Raw genomic sequence first — 20,304 nt, forward strand, 5'->3', positions numbered from 1 at the left:
GGATTGAACTCAATCCTGAGAAATCCACGGTGGTAAAACTCGACCTTAGTAAAAGTAGAATAGAATATACCCTCTTCATATTGCATCTGCAAGAATGTGACTGAAAAATCCCTTTACGCCTACAGTCTAAACAAGGTCTTATGTCTCCACAGTCTCAACAATTTGGTACAGAATAGGTGTACATCTTATATTATAAGAACGAGATCCATTCACTCATTCACATTTCACATTTCATAGTTCACACACTGATCGCTCTATCTCTAGAACAAGAATAAAAGTTGGTTGCAGAATTACAGAGAGTGGTTTGACTACAACATCAGTCAACTTTTCAGGGCAGCAAGAAACCGATATCACTTTGTCATAATGTTGTCCAACCTTTGATAGTAGAGGGACCGCTTCTTATAAGCTCAACCCATCCTGTAGGGCTGTTTGTTTGCCCCAGTAAAAGGACTAAAAGACGTACAGTAGAACCTCGATTATTTCAACTAATGCTACCGAAGGGACCGAAGGTAGCTGAAATCTGCAAAGAAATATAATCTTCTTTTTCCTCGCCTTTTCCCATATTCATGCAAAGAAATATAATATGGGACGAAAATATGGTAAGTTTTTCCTCCCTCTCTTTCCCCTCCTCCTTTTTCCCTCCCTCCCCTTATCTCTCTCCCTCTTCCTCTAAAATAGTAAATTTACCAGAGTTTTTGGTGTCTATGGGTGCCTTTTTTTTCTTCTTTTCACTGAAATGGCAATAATTTTTTAGCGTCTTTTATTTAACATACATCGTATTCGTTTTTAGAGCAACAACAGTCACCCCGGGACTACAGGGTGACATCGAAATGGAGGTTGAGCCTCAACTGCAGCAGCCTCAAATGGAGACACCCGGTATGACTCTAGGCCCAGAAGAAATGCCTCCTGTGGCCCCTGAAGGGATTCCTGTAGCCCCCTCTGAAGCTGGGGATCAGGCTATCGCCTCAGGAGGAGCAAGTGGTGGTACCGCAGAGAGAATGGAAGTCGATGATGAGATTTCTCCATTGCAACCGATTGATGCGGAACTCATGCCACGTAAGTAGATCAGGCTATCGCCTCAGGAGGGGCAAGTGGTGGTACCGCAGAGAGAATGGAAGTCGATGATGAGATTTCTCCATTGCAACCGATTGATGCGGAACTCATGCCACGTAAGTGAAAAGCCCACTCCGAGGCTTAGGTGTAGGAGCAAACAGCCCTAAAGGATGGGTTAAGCTTCTAGGAATCTAGCTTCGCCAAAATCATGATTTGGGTTTCAGGTTGGGAAATTTTGTTAGGCGGCCTTGTTAGCCCCGAGGTTAGCGTGCCTGCTTTGTAAGCGCTAGGTCGCTTATTCGATTCCCGCGCCGGGCCAACGTGAACCGATAACAATAGTGCTTATTTATACCCCTCGCAATAGGATTTTAAAGTCACTTTTCTGACCGAAAAGATAAGGTTCGTTCTTATTTCTTATCCAATGAATCTTTCCATTTCAGCTCCCCAGGCTAGACCCGCCAGGCGAGCCCGTCGCCGGCGTCCGTTCTTAGACCGGAACACCATGTTAAGCAACGAGCAGATCCGCGATCAACTGAACAATCCGGCCCCGACCCTGAGAGAGTTAGAGTATGCCCCGCCCATAAGGCGAAGGGAATTTGAAATTAACTACCGGCTAGATATTTACCACTCCCTTGAGCTTAGTAGCACTCGTCTATCAAATTTATTTCAGTCTAAAACTAATTTATAGCACAGAGGTACTTATGCCCAACATTTGCCTTCCCGACAAGTGACAAAGTGGTCCTGATTTCGTATTCAAAATTCAAATTTTACAAAAAAGGAAAGTGTTGGTGCATGCATGCACATTGCACATGCATGTCATGCATTATTTATGAATCACGTTAGACGCCTGAACTGTATTAATTGTTCATTAAGAATTCGTTTTGTATGTATTTTTAATTTTAATTTCGTGACAATATTGTTCTCTATTATTTTTGGCAAAGTTGACAATTTTAATCTTGACTTTGAATTTTCCCATGCCAACTTGCCTCTTCTCGCCCCGCGGCCGCAGAAACTGTCACGTAAACAGTAAAAGTGGGATTTGAGTTTTATCTTCTGGCAACTTGCATTATACATAAATGGGATCGGGATGAATTGAACATGCTAATTTATTCGTGGAAAGCAACGAAGAGGAAGGAGAAGAATAAGTTGGTTGGAGAATTACAGAGAGTGGTTCGACTACAACATCAGTCAACTTTTCAGGGCAGCAAGAAACCGATATCACTTTGTCATAATCTTGTCCAACCTTTGATAGTAGAGGAACCGCTTCTTATAAGCTCAACCCATCCTATAGGGCTGTTTGTTTGCCCAAGTTAAAGGACTAAAAGACGTACAGTAGAACCTCGATTATTTCAACTAATGCTACCGAAGAGACCGAAGGTAGCTGAAATCTGCAAAGAAATATAATCTTCTTCTTTTTCCTCGCCTTTTCCCATATTCATGCAAAGAAATATAATATGGGAAGAAAATATGATATCCCGGGGAGTGAGGACTAAAGACGGCGAAGATAATAGAGTTGCAATGTGATAAATCTTCCCGCTGTCATGACACGTGATGTCGTGGATCGTCATGTTACGGCTGTTATCTCGTATGCAAAAACAGAATATCGTCTTCCGAAAATATGATATCCCGGGGAGTGAGGACTAAAGACGGCGAAGATAATAGAGTTGCAATGTCATAAATCTTCCCGCTGTCATGACACGTGATGTCGTGGATCGTCATGTTACGGCTGTTATCTCGTATGCAAAAACAGAATATCGTCTTCTAGAGTCTGGTGATACCCTGGATATTTTGATGTCCCCGTTTTTGATTGAAAGATAAGCGGGAAGGTTGATGTCCGAGACATTTTCTACAAATTGAATCGTTGTGAAATCGGTTGTTGTCCCACTTTCGGATTTTATTGGGTCTCTTACCTTTACAACAGAAGTTGTATTTTTTCCTAGCAAACTCGTTAGGTCCGTTGTTCCACTTACAAAAGATGATCGAAACCAGTGTTAGTTTGACCCTGTTGAGATATAAAGTCAACAGAGGCGATGTTTATTTTTGTTTCTACCTCATTGTCGATATGAATTGGGCATAGGAACCATATGTGTTTCAGTTGCAATAATTGCAGCGGAAAAAAACACATGGTTGTTTTTACTAAAAAATACAGAAAAATCATTATGTGCATCATTACCTTGGATGTATGTATTAATAGGTTAATCGTACGTAAATCTATAACAGTGGGAGGAAAGAAGATGCTTAACATGGTTTCATTTTTTAATAAACAAATGTGATGATAATGATAACATTGTTTGAACACATGGTTGTTTTTACTAAAAAAAATACAGAAAAATCATTATGTGCATCATTACCTTGGATGTATGTATTAATAGGTTAATCGTACTTAAATCTATAACAGTGGGAGGAAAGAAGATGCTTAACATGGTTTCATTTTTTAATAAACAAATGTGATGATAATGATAACATTGTTTGTCCACTGCGATTGCATAATTCACAGTTGAAGCTGCTAAACAAAGGAACACCTACCAAACAAAAGAGTACCTATCAAACAGGAATAGAACTCGAGGGAAATGGGGAAATTTTGCATTTCCCTCGAATATTATGACTTTATTCCCCTTGGAATTTGTGACGATTCTTGTACTAAGTTAACTTTGTTATGCTATGTAAACAAAAGTCAGTCTGATAACCAACAATAACCATCATCAGCTCTATGTGTTATTGAATCACTTTTAATAGGCTCCATTCCACGTGCATTTTTTGCAGACATTTTCTGTAGGGCATCGCATCGGACCGAAAGACATTAATTTTACGATACAGTCAGGTTTCGATTTATGCTTAGGCCAGACGGGAGCTGTCACATAAATAACCCGTGACAAACACATAAAGATTACACTTGCACCTCTTGTTTTTAGAGGTGCCTGATGTTCGCTTTGGACCGTGAACTTGTAAAGGCACCCAGGGTATAAATTAACGCGAAAAAAGAGACTCTTTCCCGTATTCGCGAGACTCTTTCCCGAATGTGTGTTTACATTGAATGCTTCAAATATTTTGGCTGTTATTCAGATTATGACATTACTAGTTACTAATGAAGATGCTTAGGGTAGGGAAATCAGTTGTCAACGTACGGCAGAAGCATGGAACTGTTGTTAAAGATGCTTGTATTTCTGAGATACCCACCCTTTCAAGTTCATCAAATTAATTGTTGAATTTCTTTTTCACTGTGATCCCCCCCCCCTAAATGAGATAGTTTTTTTATGGTTTTACTTTTAAAGGTGTGTCCACACATAGTCGACCTTTCGTTGATCAACGTCGACTGAACCGTCTACACTGCCTCGATAACATTTCATCTCGTCGATAGACGGCCGGTCGACTGTGTTTGGGCACACCTTCAGTCAAGCACCTACCCTGTAGACGAAAATATTCTGGACTTGAATGTGTTGAGCAAATAGCTGAGTTTACAATCCACACTATAGTTTTATCACTACCATCCATGGGGGAGATGAGGAAAGATTATTATGGACGTATTAATCATATTGACAAATGTTTTTTTACAGCGCCCTCAAACCGAGACATAGGATGTGCAGAAAGTTTTATTTGGTCTTATTGACGACCTGTTATTTATAGCATCCTCAACATGACCTACAGGGTTTTCAGAAAGTTCTGATCTTACACGGATCTAGAAGTGCCGAGAGTTGGTATGCAACTGTAGACCTGGTTCTTAATAGTCCCTGTACATTGATTAACGCTGTTAACTTTGACTTTACACAGGTTCTGATTCACCATTGTGGAAGCATTGATCAACTGAAGTAATGTCGTTTCATCCTGATACAATTCTGAGCAAGAATGGGCCGGTTCAGAAAGTTCTGATCTTACACGGATCTAGAAGTGCCGAGAGTTGGCATGCAACTGTAGACCTGGTTCTTGGTAGTCCCTGTACATTGATTAACGCTGTTAACTTTGACTTTCCACAGGTTCTGATTCACCATTGTGGAAGCATTGATCAACTGAAGTAATGTCGTTTCATCCTGATACAATTCTGAGCAAGAATGGGCCGCTCTGGTCTGTCTGGAGAGCTGCCCATCTGATATCCAATGTGAAAAAGTTCGAGGTGATGAAAGTAGATATAGAGGAGACGTTGGATATGTTGAACATTGCTAGGGTAAGTAAGCTTTGCACTTTTGGTTCCCCCTAGAAAATTGCTTTCGTACTTTCGGTGCTTTTCTGGGCATCAGATATTCGTACATTACATTGAAATGGGGGTCTTTTCTGACGAGATTCCTGTGCGTGGTGTGGAGTCCAGTATGTAGGACTATTGCACCCCTTCTGGTCATTTTAGAAGGCATAGCTTCTCTGGTCCTTCTGGAATAAAGGAGTAAAGCGTTCTTAATAGGTGCTTTCTCCAGATCTAAACAAAATCATAGCATTTGTAAATATCCGGCCCAGGTTATACCAAACTATTCATCTTTTTTTTTTCATCATGTATTTTGTAGGTGTATGGTTTAGGGAAAGTTTTCATATTTAATTTAGGATTTTTACTTTCATTATTTTGTAGAATGGAAAATAATGTAATTAGGTGATTTTTTTTTTTTTTTTAATTTGCATCTATTCTATTGCAGCGTACACTGCCCCTGCGCACTTCCGCACATTTGCTCCTCGGGGCGGTCCGTCTTCATCAGCGCCAGGTCAGCTACCTGTTGACCGATTGCGAGTCGACCGTTGCCGCTCTCATCCACTCTACCCGCCCAGAATTCCTGTGCGTGGTGTGGAGTCCAGTATGTAGGACTATTGCACCCCTTTTAGAAGGCATAGCTTCTCTGGTCCTTCTGAAATAAAGGAGTAAAACGTTCTTAATAATAGGTGCTTCTCCATATATAAACAAAATCATAGCATTTGTAAATATCCAGCCCAGGTTATACCAAACTATTCATCTTTTTTTTTTTTCATCATGTATTTTGTAGGTGTATGGTTTAGGGAAAGATTTCATATTTAATTTAGGATTTTTACTTTCATTATTTTGTAGAATGGAAAATAATGTAATCAGGTGATTTTTTTTTTTTTAATTTGCCTCTATTCTATTGCAGCGTACACTGCCCCTGCGCACTTCCGCACATTTGCTCCTCGGCGCGGTCCGTCTTCATCAGCGCCAGGTCAGCTACCTGTTGACCGATTGCGAGTCGACCGTTGCCGCTCTCATCCACTCTACCCGCCCGGGACCTTTGTATTCGCCCAGTACTCATACAAGCGATAGACTGGCTCACCCGCAGGATATCAATATGGATGATCCCGTGAATCTGGAGTTGATTCCTGACATAGGCGAACTCGAGTAAGTAAAAAAATAGAATAGGATATACCCTGCTTATACTGCAAGAATGAGACTGATAAGTTCCTTTACTCCCGCAGTCTAAACAAGGTCTTATGTATTTGGTCATGGTCATCTTATTAAATCCCTGATTTTCGGACTGGTTTTGTCTTTTCGAATGTTCCTCGATCGAAGTAGTAGGTAAGTAGCGTACCCTAAAGCATCTCTCACACCCATATTTATGAACAAAATGCTGGCTGGCTCTTAAGTTCGTGCTAAGCATAGTCTTAAGGCATTTGATTGGTCAATTTTGACTTGAGACTGATCTAAGAACGATCATTCTTGTTCATAAATACGAGTGTCAGTCTTGATGAAATGTACTGTATAGCAAAAGGAATACACCAGGGATGAGATCAAGTCATAAAAAACTAAGTCAACGAGAATATTTCCGAAAGAGTCGATTTTGGATTGAAAGCGACGACTGTTGCCCAAATTAACATGGATCCCTTTTCTGTTTAGCTTCGCAGAGTCTGCCGCTCGTAACCAGGCCAATGTAGCTGACATTACGCTCAGAGAAGATGAACCTTTCCGTTCAGATGCCGATCGTCTTGAAGAGGCAGAGTTCTTCATTGATTTTCCTTCGGCTGAGGTAAAGAAACAACTTTGTTTGTTTATTATTTTTTTATTTTTTTTTTTTGAGGAGTATTTTATGGGCATGCATGATACGACACAGACCACAAGAGTCTATTATAGCAGTTCTCATTCATTGGTATGAAATAAAAACGGCGGTGAAACACTCATCTTGGAGGGAAGGGGAAATCAGTATTTTGACGATAATGACGGCCGTCGACTATGTGAGGACACAGATTTAGGCTGATCGGCATTGAATCCAATTTTGCTGTTTTGGCGTCAGTCCCTGTCTGTCCCCCCAAATTCAGGGGACCCAAAAGCCACTTTAAAAATCACCACCACTTGGAAAATTTTATAGTTGAGTAGTATACCTACAGTTTGATATAATGTCGATGGTGTTTCATTTGCAGGAGCCAGGGGCTAGGAGGCCCCCTCTGTTTCGCGGGGCGGAAGCGTTCAGGGGCCCCATATCTTCTACCCCGCGTAAGCAGCCCCGTCTTGCCGACCCTCTGGGGGTTCAGGGTGACCTCATGGGTAAGTTAACGGCAATTTCGGTACACTGTCTATTTTATATCTTTTTTCGTTTGTTTGTTTGTTTGCTCTTTTCTAAGGATGGTATACAACACAAAGGCAAAGCGTAGCAGGAGTAATGTAAATAAACCTTATTGAGATATAATTATTTAATGACTAATTAAGTAATGATATTATAATTATGTACATGTACGGCAAAGTAGGAAACCACTAGGTTAGATAAAGTCTTTGTGTATGGAATAATATTGTAAATTGTATTTACAAGTATTTATGGATTTGGTGCGGGTGGGGTTGATCTATGAATGACGAAGCTTACGTATGTCTTGGAATAATAATAGTAAAACGCGGGAATTTAACTGCCTGTAGTAAAGAAATAAACTAGAGATCTCTTTATTAGGTAGTTCTTATGTTTATTATGTTTATATCAATATTGGTTTTATGTATTAATATGTTTTAGGTTCTGTACTGCCTGAGGCACTAACTTTGAACTGGGCTTCCAGTGATTTTAGTGCTCTAACTCGAGGAGGGTAAGTTTTTTACATGTACGGCAAAGTAGGAAACCACTAGGTTAGATAAAGTCTTTATGTATGGAATAATATTATAAATTGTATTTCCAAGTATTTATGGATTTGGTGCGGGTGGGGTTGATCTATGAATGACGGATCTTACGTATGTCTTGGAATAATAATAGTAAAAGGCGGGACTTTGACTGCCTGTAGTAAAGAAATAAATTAGAGATCTCTTTGTTAGGTAGTTCTTATGTTTATTATGTTTATATCAATATTGGTTTTATGTATTAATGTGTTTTAGGTTCTGTACTGCCTGAGGCACTAACTTTGAACTGGGCTTCCAGTGATTTTAGTGCTCTAACTCGAGGAGGGTAAGTTTTTCCTCCCTCTCTTTCCCCTCCTTTTTCCCTCCCTCCCCTTATCTCTCTCCCTCTTCCTCTCAAATAGTAAATTTACCAGAGTTTTTGGTGTCCATGGGTGCCTTTTTTTTTCTTATTTTCACTGAAATGGCAATATTTTTTTAGCGTCTTTTATTTAACATACATCGTATTCGTTTTTAGAGCAACAACAGTCACCCCGGGACTACAGGGTGACATCGAAATGGCTTCAAGGCAAAATTGAAAGGTGTTAAAGTACAGAAACTGAAATACTGAACTGAATCCGGAAACACTCAAACAGCCACAAGACCAAATAATGTAATAATGATAATCGATAATCCAAATATCAAACTCGCTCGACGTTGCTTAACTTCACCGTTTCAAATTCAAATTTCAAATTTTCTTAATTTTCAAAAATTAAAATTTAAACAAAAACAAAATCAGCTGTTTTCGAAAGTTTCAACTTCCCCTCTTCCGCTTATTTCTGCCAGAGTTTGCGATTTTGATCCTTATGGCACGACATACGCGTGATCTATGGATCCATAGTTCTGTATGGATATGGACTAAATGGACTTTTTTTCTTCCCTCTGGATTTTACGGAGGTCAGGACTAAGTGGATTTGGGGAGATATTTTGAAAGTGAAAGTGCAGCTTGAAATGGTAAAAAAAGAAAGAAAAAAAAAAAAAAAAAAAAAAAAAAAAAAAAATCGCCGCGCGCCGGTGGTGAATTGAAATCAGATATTTAAATAATTTATAACTCTGTCGTATGAACTAACGTGATTTTAAAATTCAGGTCCGTCATTTTTCTACACCTTAACTACGCCTCTGAGTGCTGGTTTGAGAGTTTTAAAATCTGAAAAACCTTCTACTTTGCCCAAAAAGGTTTTACCCTCCATTCGGCGACAAGCTAATTTCTTAATTAAATTATCCTCACTCAGCCTGAGTGTAGCCGGGGCGTTTGAATCACATTGATGCGCAGGAGATTACCTAACCATATACCAACCACGCCCCACGTAGCTTAATCTTAGTGATCCATCGCAAACTGGAGCGTTCAATGTTCCAAGGCCGCTGATACACTACACTGCCATACGATCCCGAAAAAAGCAATAAATCGTAAATAAAATCCCGGAAAAATCAATATTCCAGGTTCCTGAAAAAAAAATCAATAAATCGTGAAAAGTTGCCGGAAAAAATCAATAAATCGTGCTTCACTCTATCGGTCAAAAACCTCTTGAATCCTGAAATCTTAACCACTGTGATTTCCCCTCCTTTCTTTTCGCAGCATTTTACCCCCTCCACCTCTTCCCTGATTTATCTGAGCTGCGATTGGTCGATTTTTTGCCCGCATTGCGTCAAAATCAAAATTCCAGATCATTCCTCCATTTTAAATTTTATATTTTTATGACGCTTTCCTTTTTAAATTTAAATCTTCTAGAAATTCTGAAATAATGGTGTAAGATTTCTACCGTGAAAGTTTTCTAGTTCGAATAATCGTTTCAAAGGATGTGCTAAATCTTGTGACCTTTCGAAGAGCTGTCAACTTGGGTAGGTAAGTCTAGAAATGGTCGTTTAATTTTCCATGACTTTATTTTACAGGTAAAGACCTGCGTTTTCCATGTGACCACGAGGTTCGAGTGCCATTCCAGCATTTTACAAAACTAGGCATTTATTTACCTAAGTCTTTTCTGGCCCCCTAAAGTTAGTAATAAATGGGTGATACGGGTTGCTATTAGCTATGTACTGGTAATAGACCTAAAAAAAAAGCTAAGGTAGCTTTCTGGTAGAGGGCACATGGTAGGTCCTTGAAGGTTTTAAAATGGAACTCCAACGGGATGTGGGATCTAGGTAAAACAAATCCTCCTCGAGATTACAGATTATCTGTTAATAAACACCAGAAATGCATTTTACTTAGCCTCTGTGCAATTCTTTAGCAAATAGATACAGGTTAAGAAGAAAGTGTGAATTTTAGGCCACTCAGATAAGTGTAAAATAGCTCCAGAACTTGTGATAAGTTATCTACCTTTGTAAAGTTTGAATAACCATGAAGATTAAGTCTAAGGGTATCTAGGCCACATCCTCAAAATGAAAAACCTATGCTCTTCTTGGAAGGAGAGCCATGTCTGATCGAAATTGCTGTGTTGATCAACCAGTCACAGGCCGGCAGCTTATTTATTTGTTTTAACTAATAAATGTTTCTTCTCAGTTGTTTGACCGGCATCTGCACACGGTACCTAGAGAGGCTGAGCCAATGCGTAGACGGCAAGCCAGACCTCAGGAAGAGGTGTCGTATGAGCCTAGACCCCAGGATGGGGAATTTCAAGGTCCTCCTTCTGAGCAAGAGCGGAGCGTTATATCCGATGAACAGAGGCTCTTAGCTTCGTCAAAATCATGATTTTGGTTACATTAAAAGCCCACTCCGAGGCTTAGGAACTGTCACGGGGTTATTTGGCCCGTGGCGAGAGGATAAATGAAAACACTTCGATTGAGGAAATTAATGAACAGTTATTTGTTTTATTATAATACCTTAGGCATTTTTGAATTGAATAAAAAAATAATAACTGAAAAATCCTTAAAAATGCAGCAATGAAAATACCTCAGAATAAAATTAGGTATCTAGGTGGAATTCCTAAAGCACAAGAATTCAAAGCCAAATCTCTGCTCCAAATCTCCAATCAACAGGTAGCACCCCCAATTGTCTACCTGGTATTACTTACTACTTTCTACTACATTATTTCACTTGTAATGTAAACACAATAATCTAACTTCCACCTGCTAAAACCCAAATATTATGCAACTATTGTACACCTGTTAATAATGGCAATAAGCCAATGCAATACCACTTCAATACACAGCTACCTGAGACAAACCTTTGTATATTTTGAACCTTTTTTGTTTCTATTGGAATTCTCACACTCCATGGCACACTTATGTAAGTAAACAAAACAAGATTTGGAGCATCTGTAGGGGACTAGGTCAGGGAGGGTGATAGAATCATGTGACTCAAGTCTCTAGAATTCTTTCTATTAATAGTCACCAATGTTTTGTTTCTTCATTCAGTGCCGTGGCTACAAATTAATAAGTGAAAATTAATAGAGACAGGGAGTGTTTTTCATTTATTTTATGTGAAGGGTTCCCATTTTAAAAGCTCATGTTTATTAAGCACTTCTAGCTAGGATGGAAAAGAGGGCGCTCTGTCTCAAAAAAGGGACATTAAATTTCAGTCAAAGGAATTTTTTATTACTGGTTTACCCCTGTAATTTCAACCCAGTACCTAGGTATAAAACTCCTGAAAATTCTTGTCCTTTTGTTCTTTGTTAAAATTTCATTGTTGGCTTTTTAACCTCCTCCCCTGAAGGTACGAATAACATAAACACTTAATTATAATACTACCTAGATACAAAACACCATCTTCATTCCTCATCCCTTTCTACATTTGAACGAGACACATTTTTATGTTAATTCCGTTTTCTCATAAACAAAATCATCATTTATGTAAGGGGGATTGTTACTAATTGTCAAGGGGGGAGGCATTATAGCCCTACAAATCTAATCACTTAACTAGGAGGAAGAGAGAAAGGGTGAGTGTTGACTTGTTGAGACACCTGTGTGATAGCATCCACCAGGCTTGTGCTTCAAATAAAAAACTAGAATAGATTTGGAATTTGAAAGAGGATGTTTTAATTGAGAGCTTGTATGACATGAGATTTACAGACAAGTAAACAGAAAAGGTGTCGGATATTATTAGAAAAACAAACCAACTGAATGAATTAACTTGAGATTAAAACTTACACCTCCTTTCGTTCCTTCAATAAGTTCCTTAAGCTTAGGTTTAAATCGATCATAAATCTCGGAGTCACTCCTGCCTTGATAATGCAAAGCCCCTGGGCAAATTTCGATGAGATTTTTGCGCATGATACGAGGCTCTGCAAATTTAGAGATAAATTAATTTTGATAGATAATCAGATAATGATTTCGCCACTCTCACTATTCAGATTTGAAATTAACTACCGGCTAGATATTTGCCACTCCCTTGAGCTTAGTAGCACTCGTCTATCAAATTTATTTCAGTCTAAAACTAATTTATAGCACAGAGGTACTTATGCCCAACATCAAGATGACTTGATATCTGTACCTAAGTACATTTTCTAATACAAAATATTAGTAGATCTCAAGTAGCACTTCAAACAACCAACCAATGGCCTACCTTAATGTCTAGTGGAATACAGTCAAAAACTGATCTAAGTATGTAGCATTCTAGTTTTCTAGTCCATTTGTGGGAATAACCCAAGAAGTTCATTCTAGTATTGACAGGGAGCTTCAGATTTATTTAATAAGGTAATTTATTCATTAAGTCAGAGGACTGGAGGAGAAAACATAAATACAAATAACTAGATAATAACAGGAATTCCAGACTCTCTTGATGCATATGGTAACTTACTGATTCTATTGAAACTTCAACTTGAGTCTTCAACATATTGAGAGCTATGATTGTTACATATTCATTTGAATTCCCCAGACCTGCTTACTTACTTCTCAAGTCTCATGTTAAGGTACTAGTTCACAAGTCACAACAATGAAAAATTGCTACAAAAAGGAGCCGGGTAATTATGCAGAAGTCATGTCCGTGGAATAGAAAAGCTCCTTTTTGTATTTAACCTAACCCTATAATAACACTAATCACTGCTCTATTTGTGAAAACTCCTTGTGTTTAACCTAACCCTATAATAACACTGGTCACTGCTTGTTTGTGCCAGTTCCTTTGGTAGCAATATTCCACTGCCCAACATCAAGTGGTCTTGTATTGTATATTATTGAAAAAGAACAAATTTTTTCTCTCTAAATCTTCTTAAATTTGAATTACGAGCGTTCCCCCACAAAGAAAATTTACAACACTCGCACAACAAAAGAAGCAAAAACATGTAAATTTGATAATTCCTACATGAAATTAAAAGTTCGGAGGTAGCGAAAACAAGGCACTCCGACAACTATAAACATCGTTCCTAAACAGAAAGGTAGAATCAGTTTGTGTGAAAACAAGTGTGACATATCAAGAACACGAAACGTCAGCACGAAATTTAACCAAACGAAACCATTTTAAATGAACCATGTTCACGCCTTCTCAAATCCTGAGTTGTGAATTGTTTTCATCTTCAATATCTCACACTAGTGCGAAATTTGGAATGTTCGGGACTGTCAGGTCTCTTGTTGACCTTTGCCTTAGGTTAAAATCCGGTTCCAGTCTTGACATTCCATGAAATCCTTGCAGTTTTTATCTAGATTCGCCCATTTTTTCTTGGGGTCGTATAGGCTGAAAGTATTGACAGGATGTTATGCTTTTTGCCTCTCGCAAGTTTTATGACAGAGTCTATGTATTCTTTATGTTATGATACTCGTAGGACTAGTGCTAGTGTTAAGCTGTCATTTCCGCTGTGAAAGTTTTCGACTGTATGCACTCACTGGCTCTCGCTAATTCATTCACAAGTAAGTATTAACTCATATTGTCAGAAAGTCTCGTAAAGTATTCCATTCGTATAAATCCAGGGCAAGCTCGTAAATTTCTTCAAATTTCAACAGCTATTGTTTCGGTAAAAAATGTGGTAGCACGGAGAGGAATACCATATGATTTTCAACACCATTGCTTTAAATTTGAAGTATAGGCAAAAGTTCTTTATGAGTTGAGTAGGTTTCAAGTAAGTATTAACTCATATTGTCAGAAAGTCTCGTAAAGTATTCCACTCGTATAAATCCAGGGCAAGCTCGTAAATTTCTTCAAATTTCAACAGCTATTGTTTCGGTAAAAATTGTGGCAGCACGGAGAGGAATACCATATGATTTTCAACACCATTGCTTTAAATTTGAAGTATAGGCAAAAGTTCTTTATGAGTTGAGTAGGTTTCGTTTTCAAATATGTAGGTATCTGAAAATGGTACTCCAGTCGGTCGTGATTAGCCGTGTCCTGAGTCTCCCATTCTTCCAGGCTCTTCCAGAAATTTTTAATTCGATAAGGACCCAGCAATTTGAACACTTCAGGTTTCGATTTCAAGTTTCCCCGTTTTCAGATTTCATCTCAAATCTTTAGGGCTGTTAATGTTATTTTTAGATTTTTCTTTAGTTATAAATCCAATATGTCAACCTACCTGAATGTATAGATGCAAATCACGATTAATTGATAAATGATTTCAAATTTGATACCCAGTGATTATTGCGAGGATAAGTGAATTATAATTGGAAATTCCACCCACGATGTCGTAAGAATTTCTGCTGGGGCTTTGCTTGAAGCACAATAGATCACCACAAAGCCAACCGGAAAATCCGAAGACCACCGCTCTAATCCTATTAAATATCATCGACCCTTGATTCAGTGTCTGTAACCTTACCAAGGTCTTTGCGGATTTTCTCTGGTCAGAAAATATGGTTTCCTCTTTTCATTAATGTATGCTGCGTATTCAATTTCATTTTGATGTAACTGATGTTATCTCTTGAGTAGAGGAAATTATAAACTTATAGCTTGGTTTGATACGATGTCTTTTCAATTGTCGAGTCGTAGCCAATGTCTAAATAGATCAGCTCATCACAGAGCCATCAATAGCGGTCAGGATTCGAACCCATATCCTAGGAGAGAAAAATCAATTAACCATGAGACCCATGTGCCTTATCATGCATGCACAATGAAATGTACTGTATAGCAAAAGGAATACACCAGGGATGAGATCAAGTCATAAAAAACTAAGTCAACGAGAATATTTCCGAAAGAGTCGATTTTGGATTGAAAGCGACGACTGTTGCCCAAATTAACATGGATCCCTTTACTGTTTACGCATGCACAATTGCACATTGCACATGCATGTCATGCATTATTTATGAATCACGTTAGACGCCTGAACTGTATTAATTGTTCATTAAGAATTCGTTTTGTAATAGGATATACCCTGCTTATACTGCAAGAATGAGACTGATAAGTTCCTTTACTCCCGCAGTCTAAACAAGGTCTTATGTATTTGTACATGGTCATCTTATTAAATCCCTGATTTTCGGACTGGTTTTGTCTTTTCGAATGTTCCTTGATCGAAGTAGTAAGGTAAGTAGTGTACCTTAAAGCGTCTCTCAGTCTTAATGAAATGTACTGTATAGCAAAAGGAATACACCAGGGATGAGATCAAGTCATAAAAAACAAAGTCAACGAGAATATTTCCGAAAGAGTCGATTTTGGATTGAAAGCGACGACTGTTGCCCAAATTAACATGGATCCCTTTACTGTTTAATGCCTAAACATCGGGTGTTAAGATTATTGGGATATTTGGAAAATTCTACAATGCTGCAGTGAGAAAATTGAGATATAATAACACAAAGAAATAGCTTTTATTTCTTTACTTGGCTAATTGAATGCTCTCTTCACAGGGCCAGCATGCAGGTGCCTACACTCCCCTAAGACTTGCTACCACCCCAACATCTCTCCTCCCAGCTCCTCTCAATCTCTTGGATGTGGTTCCCCTGTTGGGGGGTCCTGGAGAACAGGTAAGCATTTCACATCTTCATTTCTTTTTTTATGCTAAGGTGTGTTTTCCTTACAGAAACGGAAAAACTTCGATGGTTAGGAATATGCCATCTTGGAGGGTCGTATTTTCTTTTTTGCTGGATTTTCAACCAAGCAGGTCTTGGTTCTCATGAGCTGAGAGGTCCCCAAACAACACGAAATGTGTACCAACCACGCACGATGATGTGTAACTTTAGTAATAGAACTGTTGCTAATAGAGATTCCATCTATTGTTTTCATGACATGGAATATTATCTCTTATAGACTTTAAGTAGGAAAAAGCTTGGAAGAAGATGACAGACTTTTTCATTTGGATTATCTTCTCTTTTCCAGACTTATTCATTTGGTAGCTCCCTTCATCCCCGTACTCCAGGAGTGTCATATCAGCAGGTACGTCATTAAGTCAGTAATAAATAGGGAAATTTAAACTGAGATCTAGTGACTAAATAGGACCGGTCAAACTATAATTTTAGTGTGCAGGAAAATGACAGAAAGACAAAGCAGGAAAATGACAGAATAACTACATGTTTATTTGGCTGGAATTCCTGTTACCCAAGAATCTTTGATCCCCCCCCTTAATTGAAATTAACCACTGCTGGGGTTTACCAACTTGGGATTGAGATGAAACCAGAATTTCCCTATACTATACCCAGGTCAACCTCGGATTGAACTCAATCCTGAGAAATCCACGGTGGTAAAACTCGACCTTAGTAAAAGTAGAATAGAATATACCCTCTTCATATTGCATCTATAAATTCTCAACAATCTAGGTACAAGAAGAATGTTCTCGGATACAAAGAGTCGAAAATGTTTCTCAAAGGGATTTTAAATTCCGAAAATAACTTGCAAGAAAGGGGTTACAAAAATATGTGAAGCTTTAAAAATGAGATTCTTTGTTCAAGCTGTGCTAGCGACATGTAAAGATTGTAAAGGAAGCACATGGAAAGAAAATTCTTGGTACACAGCTTACAAGTCTGAGTGCATCCCCAACTCCAAGCACAGAGCCGAAAAAACTTCGACCCCGCTAGGAATCGAACCCGGGACCTCCGGCGTGAAAGCCTAGTATGATGCCCTCTATGCCATGGAGGCCTGCTCATTCGTTCAATTAGCGAAGACCAAGAAAAAAAAATGGCTCATTGGCATGACATGGCATGCTCCTGAATTCGTTAATGCCAAGCGACTCGTGTACGGGATCCCGGCTTGCCAACAATGGGCAGAGCGAAAATGACTAAATTACAACAATTAGAAGCAATTAGTCAAGAGCACAGACCTCTAAGACTAATAGATCCACTGAACTAACCTCTAATAGTGACCTAACCCTCTAACCTCTAATAGTCCATGAATTTGAATAATGTACTAGACTAGAGTCTCTGATTCTCTATGTAAATTACCATAAGGCCGGGTCTAAAATATCATCTTACAGTCTTGTGTTACCTCTTGCTTACTTTCCGTGTCCACAAATGTCACCAACTTTAGATTTGGTCAGACGGTCTGGGCGGTTCAGACCTAGGTCTGTCAGACGGTCTGGGCGGTTCAGACCTAGGTCTGTCAGACGGTCTGGCAGACGGTCTGGGCGGTTCAGACCTAGGTCTGTCAGACGGTCTGGGCGGTTCAGACCTAGGTCTGTCAGACGGTCTGGGCGGTTCAGAATAAAACCCGGTTTCTCGTAGTAATAACTAATAGGTTTCTCGATGCTGATTTCTTCAATATACTCCGTACGGTGCACGTTTTCCCGTCAATTTCAGACCATTCAACGGGACCAAATGCTGCCCGAACCTCAGCTAGTTGAGGAAGGGGGACCGAGCACCCTGGGTCAACCCATGGGGCAGACCCCCGGGCGTAGTTCAGTGCCCGCGGGGCCCCAGTCCCCAGTTTCGGAGAGTGGGTCCCAGGCCGAGGCCAGAGTATCGATGCAGGCGCGGAACTTCCGAGATGAATTGGACCGAGTGTTTGCTGAAGGGTTTGAGAGCCTAACGTTTGATCAGATGACGCGGGAAGACGACAGGAAAACGGTGAGTCAACTTTGTGTTTTTTGAGATTGTATGTTTCATTATTTCTTCATCCATGATATAACGATATATCGCGAACGGATCATCCGATCAAAGGATATCCCTCGCTATTCAGCGGAGGAATTCGGTAGCGGTCGTGGGAACCCTACTTGGTTCTTCCAACTTGGAAGAAAGAAGTTTTTCTTCCGATTTGTATGAAACTTGGTAAAAACCATTCAACACATGAGGGGAGTTTTCCCATTATCTTTTGGCCCTGAAAAGGAGACAGAGAGGTCTACAGTTCACTGAACTACTAGTGATAATAATAGTCGTTATTTATACTGTCCAAAGAGGACTAAAGAGTTCCTTTATCCCAGCAGTAGGCTACTAGGCTACTCCTCTTGTGGTCATATTCTGGGCTGGGATTCCACGTGCTCTCCTGAGGAGGGGCAAACGAGCAACCACTATACCGAGGCAGGTGAACGATTTTTTTTTTCCTTTCATACAAAAAGGATGTTTAATGTTGTACGAATTTTCAGACCTGTCAGAAGTTCTACTCGCTGCTAATTCTCAAGAAGCAGAATGCTGTCGACATTAATCAGCCCATAGATTATGAAGCCATCTTCATTCGGAAGGGTCCCGAATTTGCAGTTTAAACTTGGTTTTAAATAATCAACCCTGTTAGTTCAAAGTAATTTTAAGATTATAGCAACTTTTTATTTGTTTGAAACTTGAAAGTAATTTCAAGATATTCTTTAATAACTTTTTATTGTTTAACTCATGTTACTCTGTTTGATTTGTTTAAAAGTTTAGTATCTTTAAGATTTTTCATAGCAACTTTTTTATTGACTCATGTGAGTCCTGTTTAATTTGTTTGGAGTTTAAAAGTAACTTCAATATCTTATAGCAACTTTTCATTGTTTGACCCACGCAACTTGTGTTTGGTTTGTTTGAAGTTTAAAAGTAATTTTAAGATGTTTATAGTAATTTTTTTCATTGTTTGACAAATGCAACTTGTTCTAAAACCATTTTAGGTCTTAATTTGATGAAGAGTAGGTTTTTACCATTTTTATGTCAACTGTTGATTTCATGTTGTAACTTTAGGTACGTTAGACACAATACCAATTTCAACTTGATTTTCAGACATTTTTTTCAATTTGAGTTCGATCTCTTAAGTGCAATTTCAACCTTTAGTTTTACAGTCTATATCAGTCAGTTTTATTGAACGCTCTATTCGTTAGTTGAATGAATGCAATTTATTCTGGTTTAGTTTTGTACATCGTGGTTTATTGTATTGTCACACATGTGTTTTACCCTTTTCCCTTTCTTGTACACATTGAATTTTATTACGAGTTTCATCGTCTGAACACAGATTAATGTTGGCCCACCAAGACGAAAACTCATAAACCTCCTCAAAACAGCGCTTAAGTGTGCTAAATATTATGTGGAGACTCCATTATTTTGCTACCTACAAGCTGGGAATGGGCAATAAAAATTAATAAATTTCAATGTCGTTCGTCTCTGATAGCCAAAGATGATCGGGAAAGGGCACTCCTTAAACACTGAAATCTAAATTTTTGTGTAAATTAACTTTTAGTACGATGTTGTGTGTATCATGTGTGACAAAATGTTGAACTTTGTATTAAACTAATGACACGGTACGATCGTAACTTATCATGGTTTGTGTCTGGGTTCACTTTCGAATGATCTCCTTTGCTCAAGATATTTTGTCTGGGTTTTTGGCGTCTAAAGGGGGGAGGTCACACATGATACACACAACATCGACATAATTATACGCACGTACATCCAGGTCTTTCTCCTTATTGTACCCGACCAATTTATTAGAAGGGACACCGTGCGATACCTACCTATTTTGTGTAAACCTTCCTTTCTTTATTCTCATTTAGTTGGACTTTGAATTTTTCATTCCATAAAGGCAATGTAGAATTTTTATTCTTTGAGAACTTTAAAATAGAATGTAAATGCAGTTTCTTTGTGTTATTATATCACAACTTTGGTGCTCACTGCAGCATTGTAGGATATTCCCAATATCTCAATAATCCTAAAATCCAATGTTAGGTAAAACCATGCTGGCACCGGTCGCTATGCGCATTTATATGTCATAGCTACTCATTTTCCTCACGAGGCTGAGTGGGCCCCGCAACAGCCAGTCACGGAATCAATCATTTGCATTATACAAATTTCTTGATCCCGCCGGGAATCGAACCCGGGTCTCCCGCGTGCAAGGCGAGCACAGTGACCACTACGCCATGGGAGCTAACGAGAACTTTAAAATAAAAAATCAACACTTTTCCGAAATGATTTTACTGTTATAATTAGTTTTTATGGCAGATCAGAGTTATACAATAAGGGTAAAGATTAGG

General features: G+C 38.9%; 4 protein-coding genes across 4 annotated transcripts; all 4 read left to right on the forward strand.

Moving 5' to 3' along the window:
* Positions 1–790: 790 nt before the first annotated feature.
* LOC113465436 lies at positions 791–5,066 on the forward strand (the record flags this gene model as incomplete). The annotated part of the gene is made up of 3 exons (XM_026819951.1): positions 791–1,056; positions 1,494–1,620; positions 4,892–5,066. Coding segments are annotated over 3 exons (568 nt in total), but the record flags the coding sequence as incomplete, so codon positions are not given.
* LOC113465433 (double-strand-break repair protein rad21-like protein 1) lies at positions 5,040–6,301 on the forward strand. The gene is made up of 3 exons (XM_026819946.1): positions 5,040–5,212; positions 5,670–5,829; positions 6,135–6,301. Exons 1-3 carry the CDS (start codon positions 5,066–5,068, stop codon positions 6,299–6,301), a joined length of 474 nt encoding a protein of 157 aa, XP_026675747.1. The 5' UTR covers positions 5,040–5,065.
* Positions 6,031–8,643, forward strand: LOC103524578. Its single transcript, XM_026819947.1, has 5 exons — positions 6,031–6,376; positions 6,872–7,001; positions 7,393–7,516; positions 7,971–8,040; positions 8,583–8,643. The coding sequence occupies exons 1-5, from the start codon at positions 6,327–6,329 to the stop codon at positions 8,641–8,643; spliced, it is 435 nt and encodes a 144-aa protein (XP_026675748.1). The 5' UTR covers positions 6,031–6,326.
* Positions 8,644–15,452: 6,809 nt separating this feature from the next.
* On the forward strand, positions 15,453–19,136 carry LOC113465434. The gene is made up of 5 exons (XM_026819948.1): positions 15,453–15,476; positions 15,797–15,913; positions 16,266–16,322; positions 17,678–17,944; positions 18,460–19,136. Exons 1-5 carry the CDS (start codon positions 15,453–15,455, stop codon positions 18,574–18,576), a joined length of 582 nt encoding a protein of 193 aa, XP_026675749.1. The 3' UTR covers positions 18,577–19,136.
* Positions 19,137–20,304: the final 1,168 nt, after the last annotated feature.

This window comes from Diaphorina citri, unplaced genomic scaffold, assembly GCF_000475195.1.
Source record: "Diaphorina citri unplaced genomic scaffold, Diaci psyllid genome assembly version 1.1 scaffold106, whole genome shotgun sequence".
NCBI lineage: Eukaryota > Metazoa > Arthropoda > Insecta > Hemiptera > Psyllidae > Diaphorina > Diaphorina citri.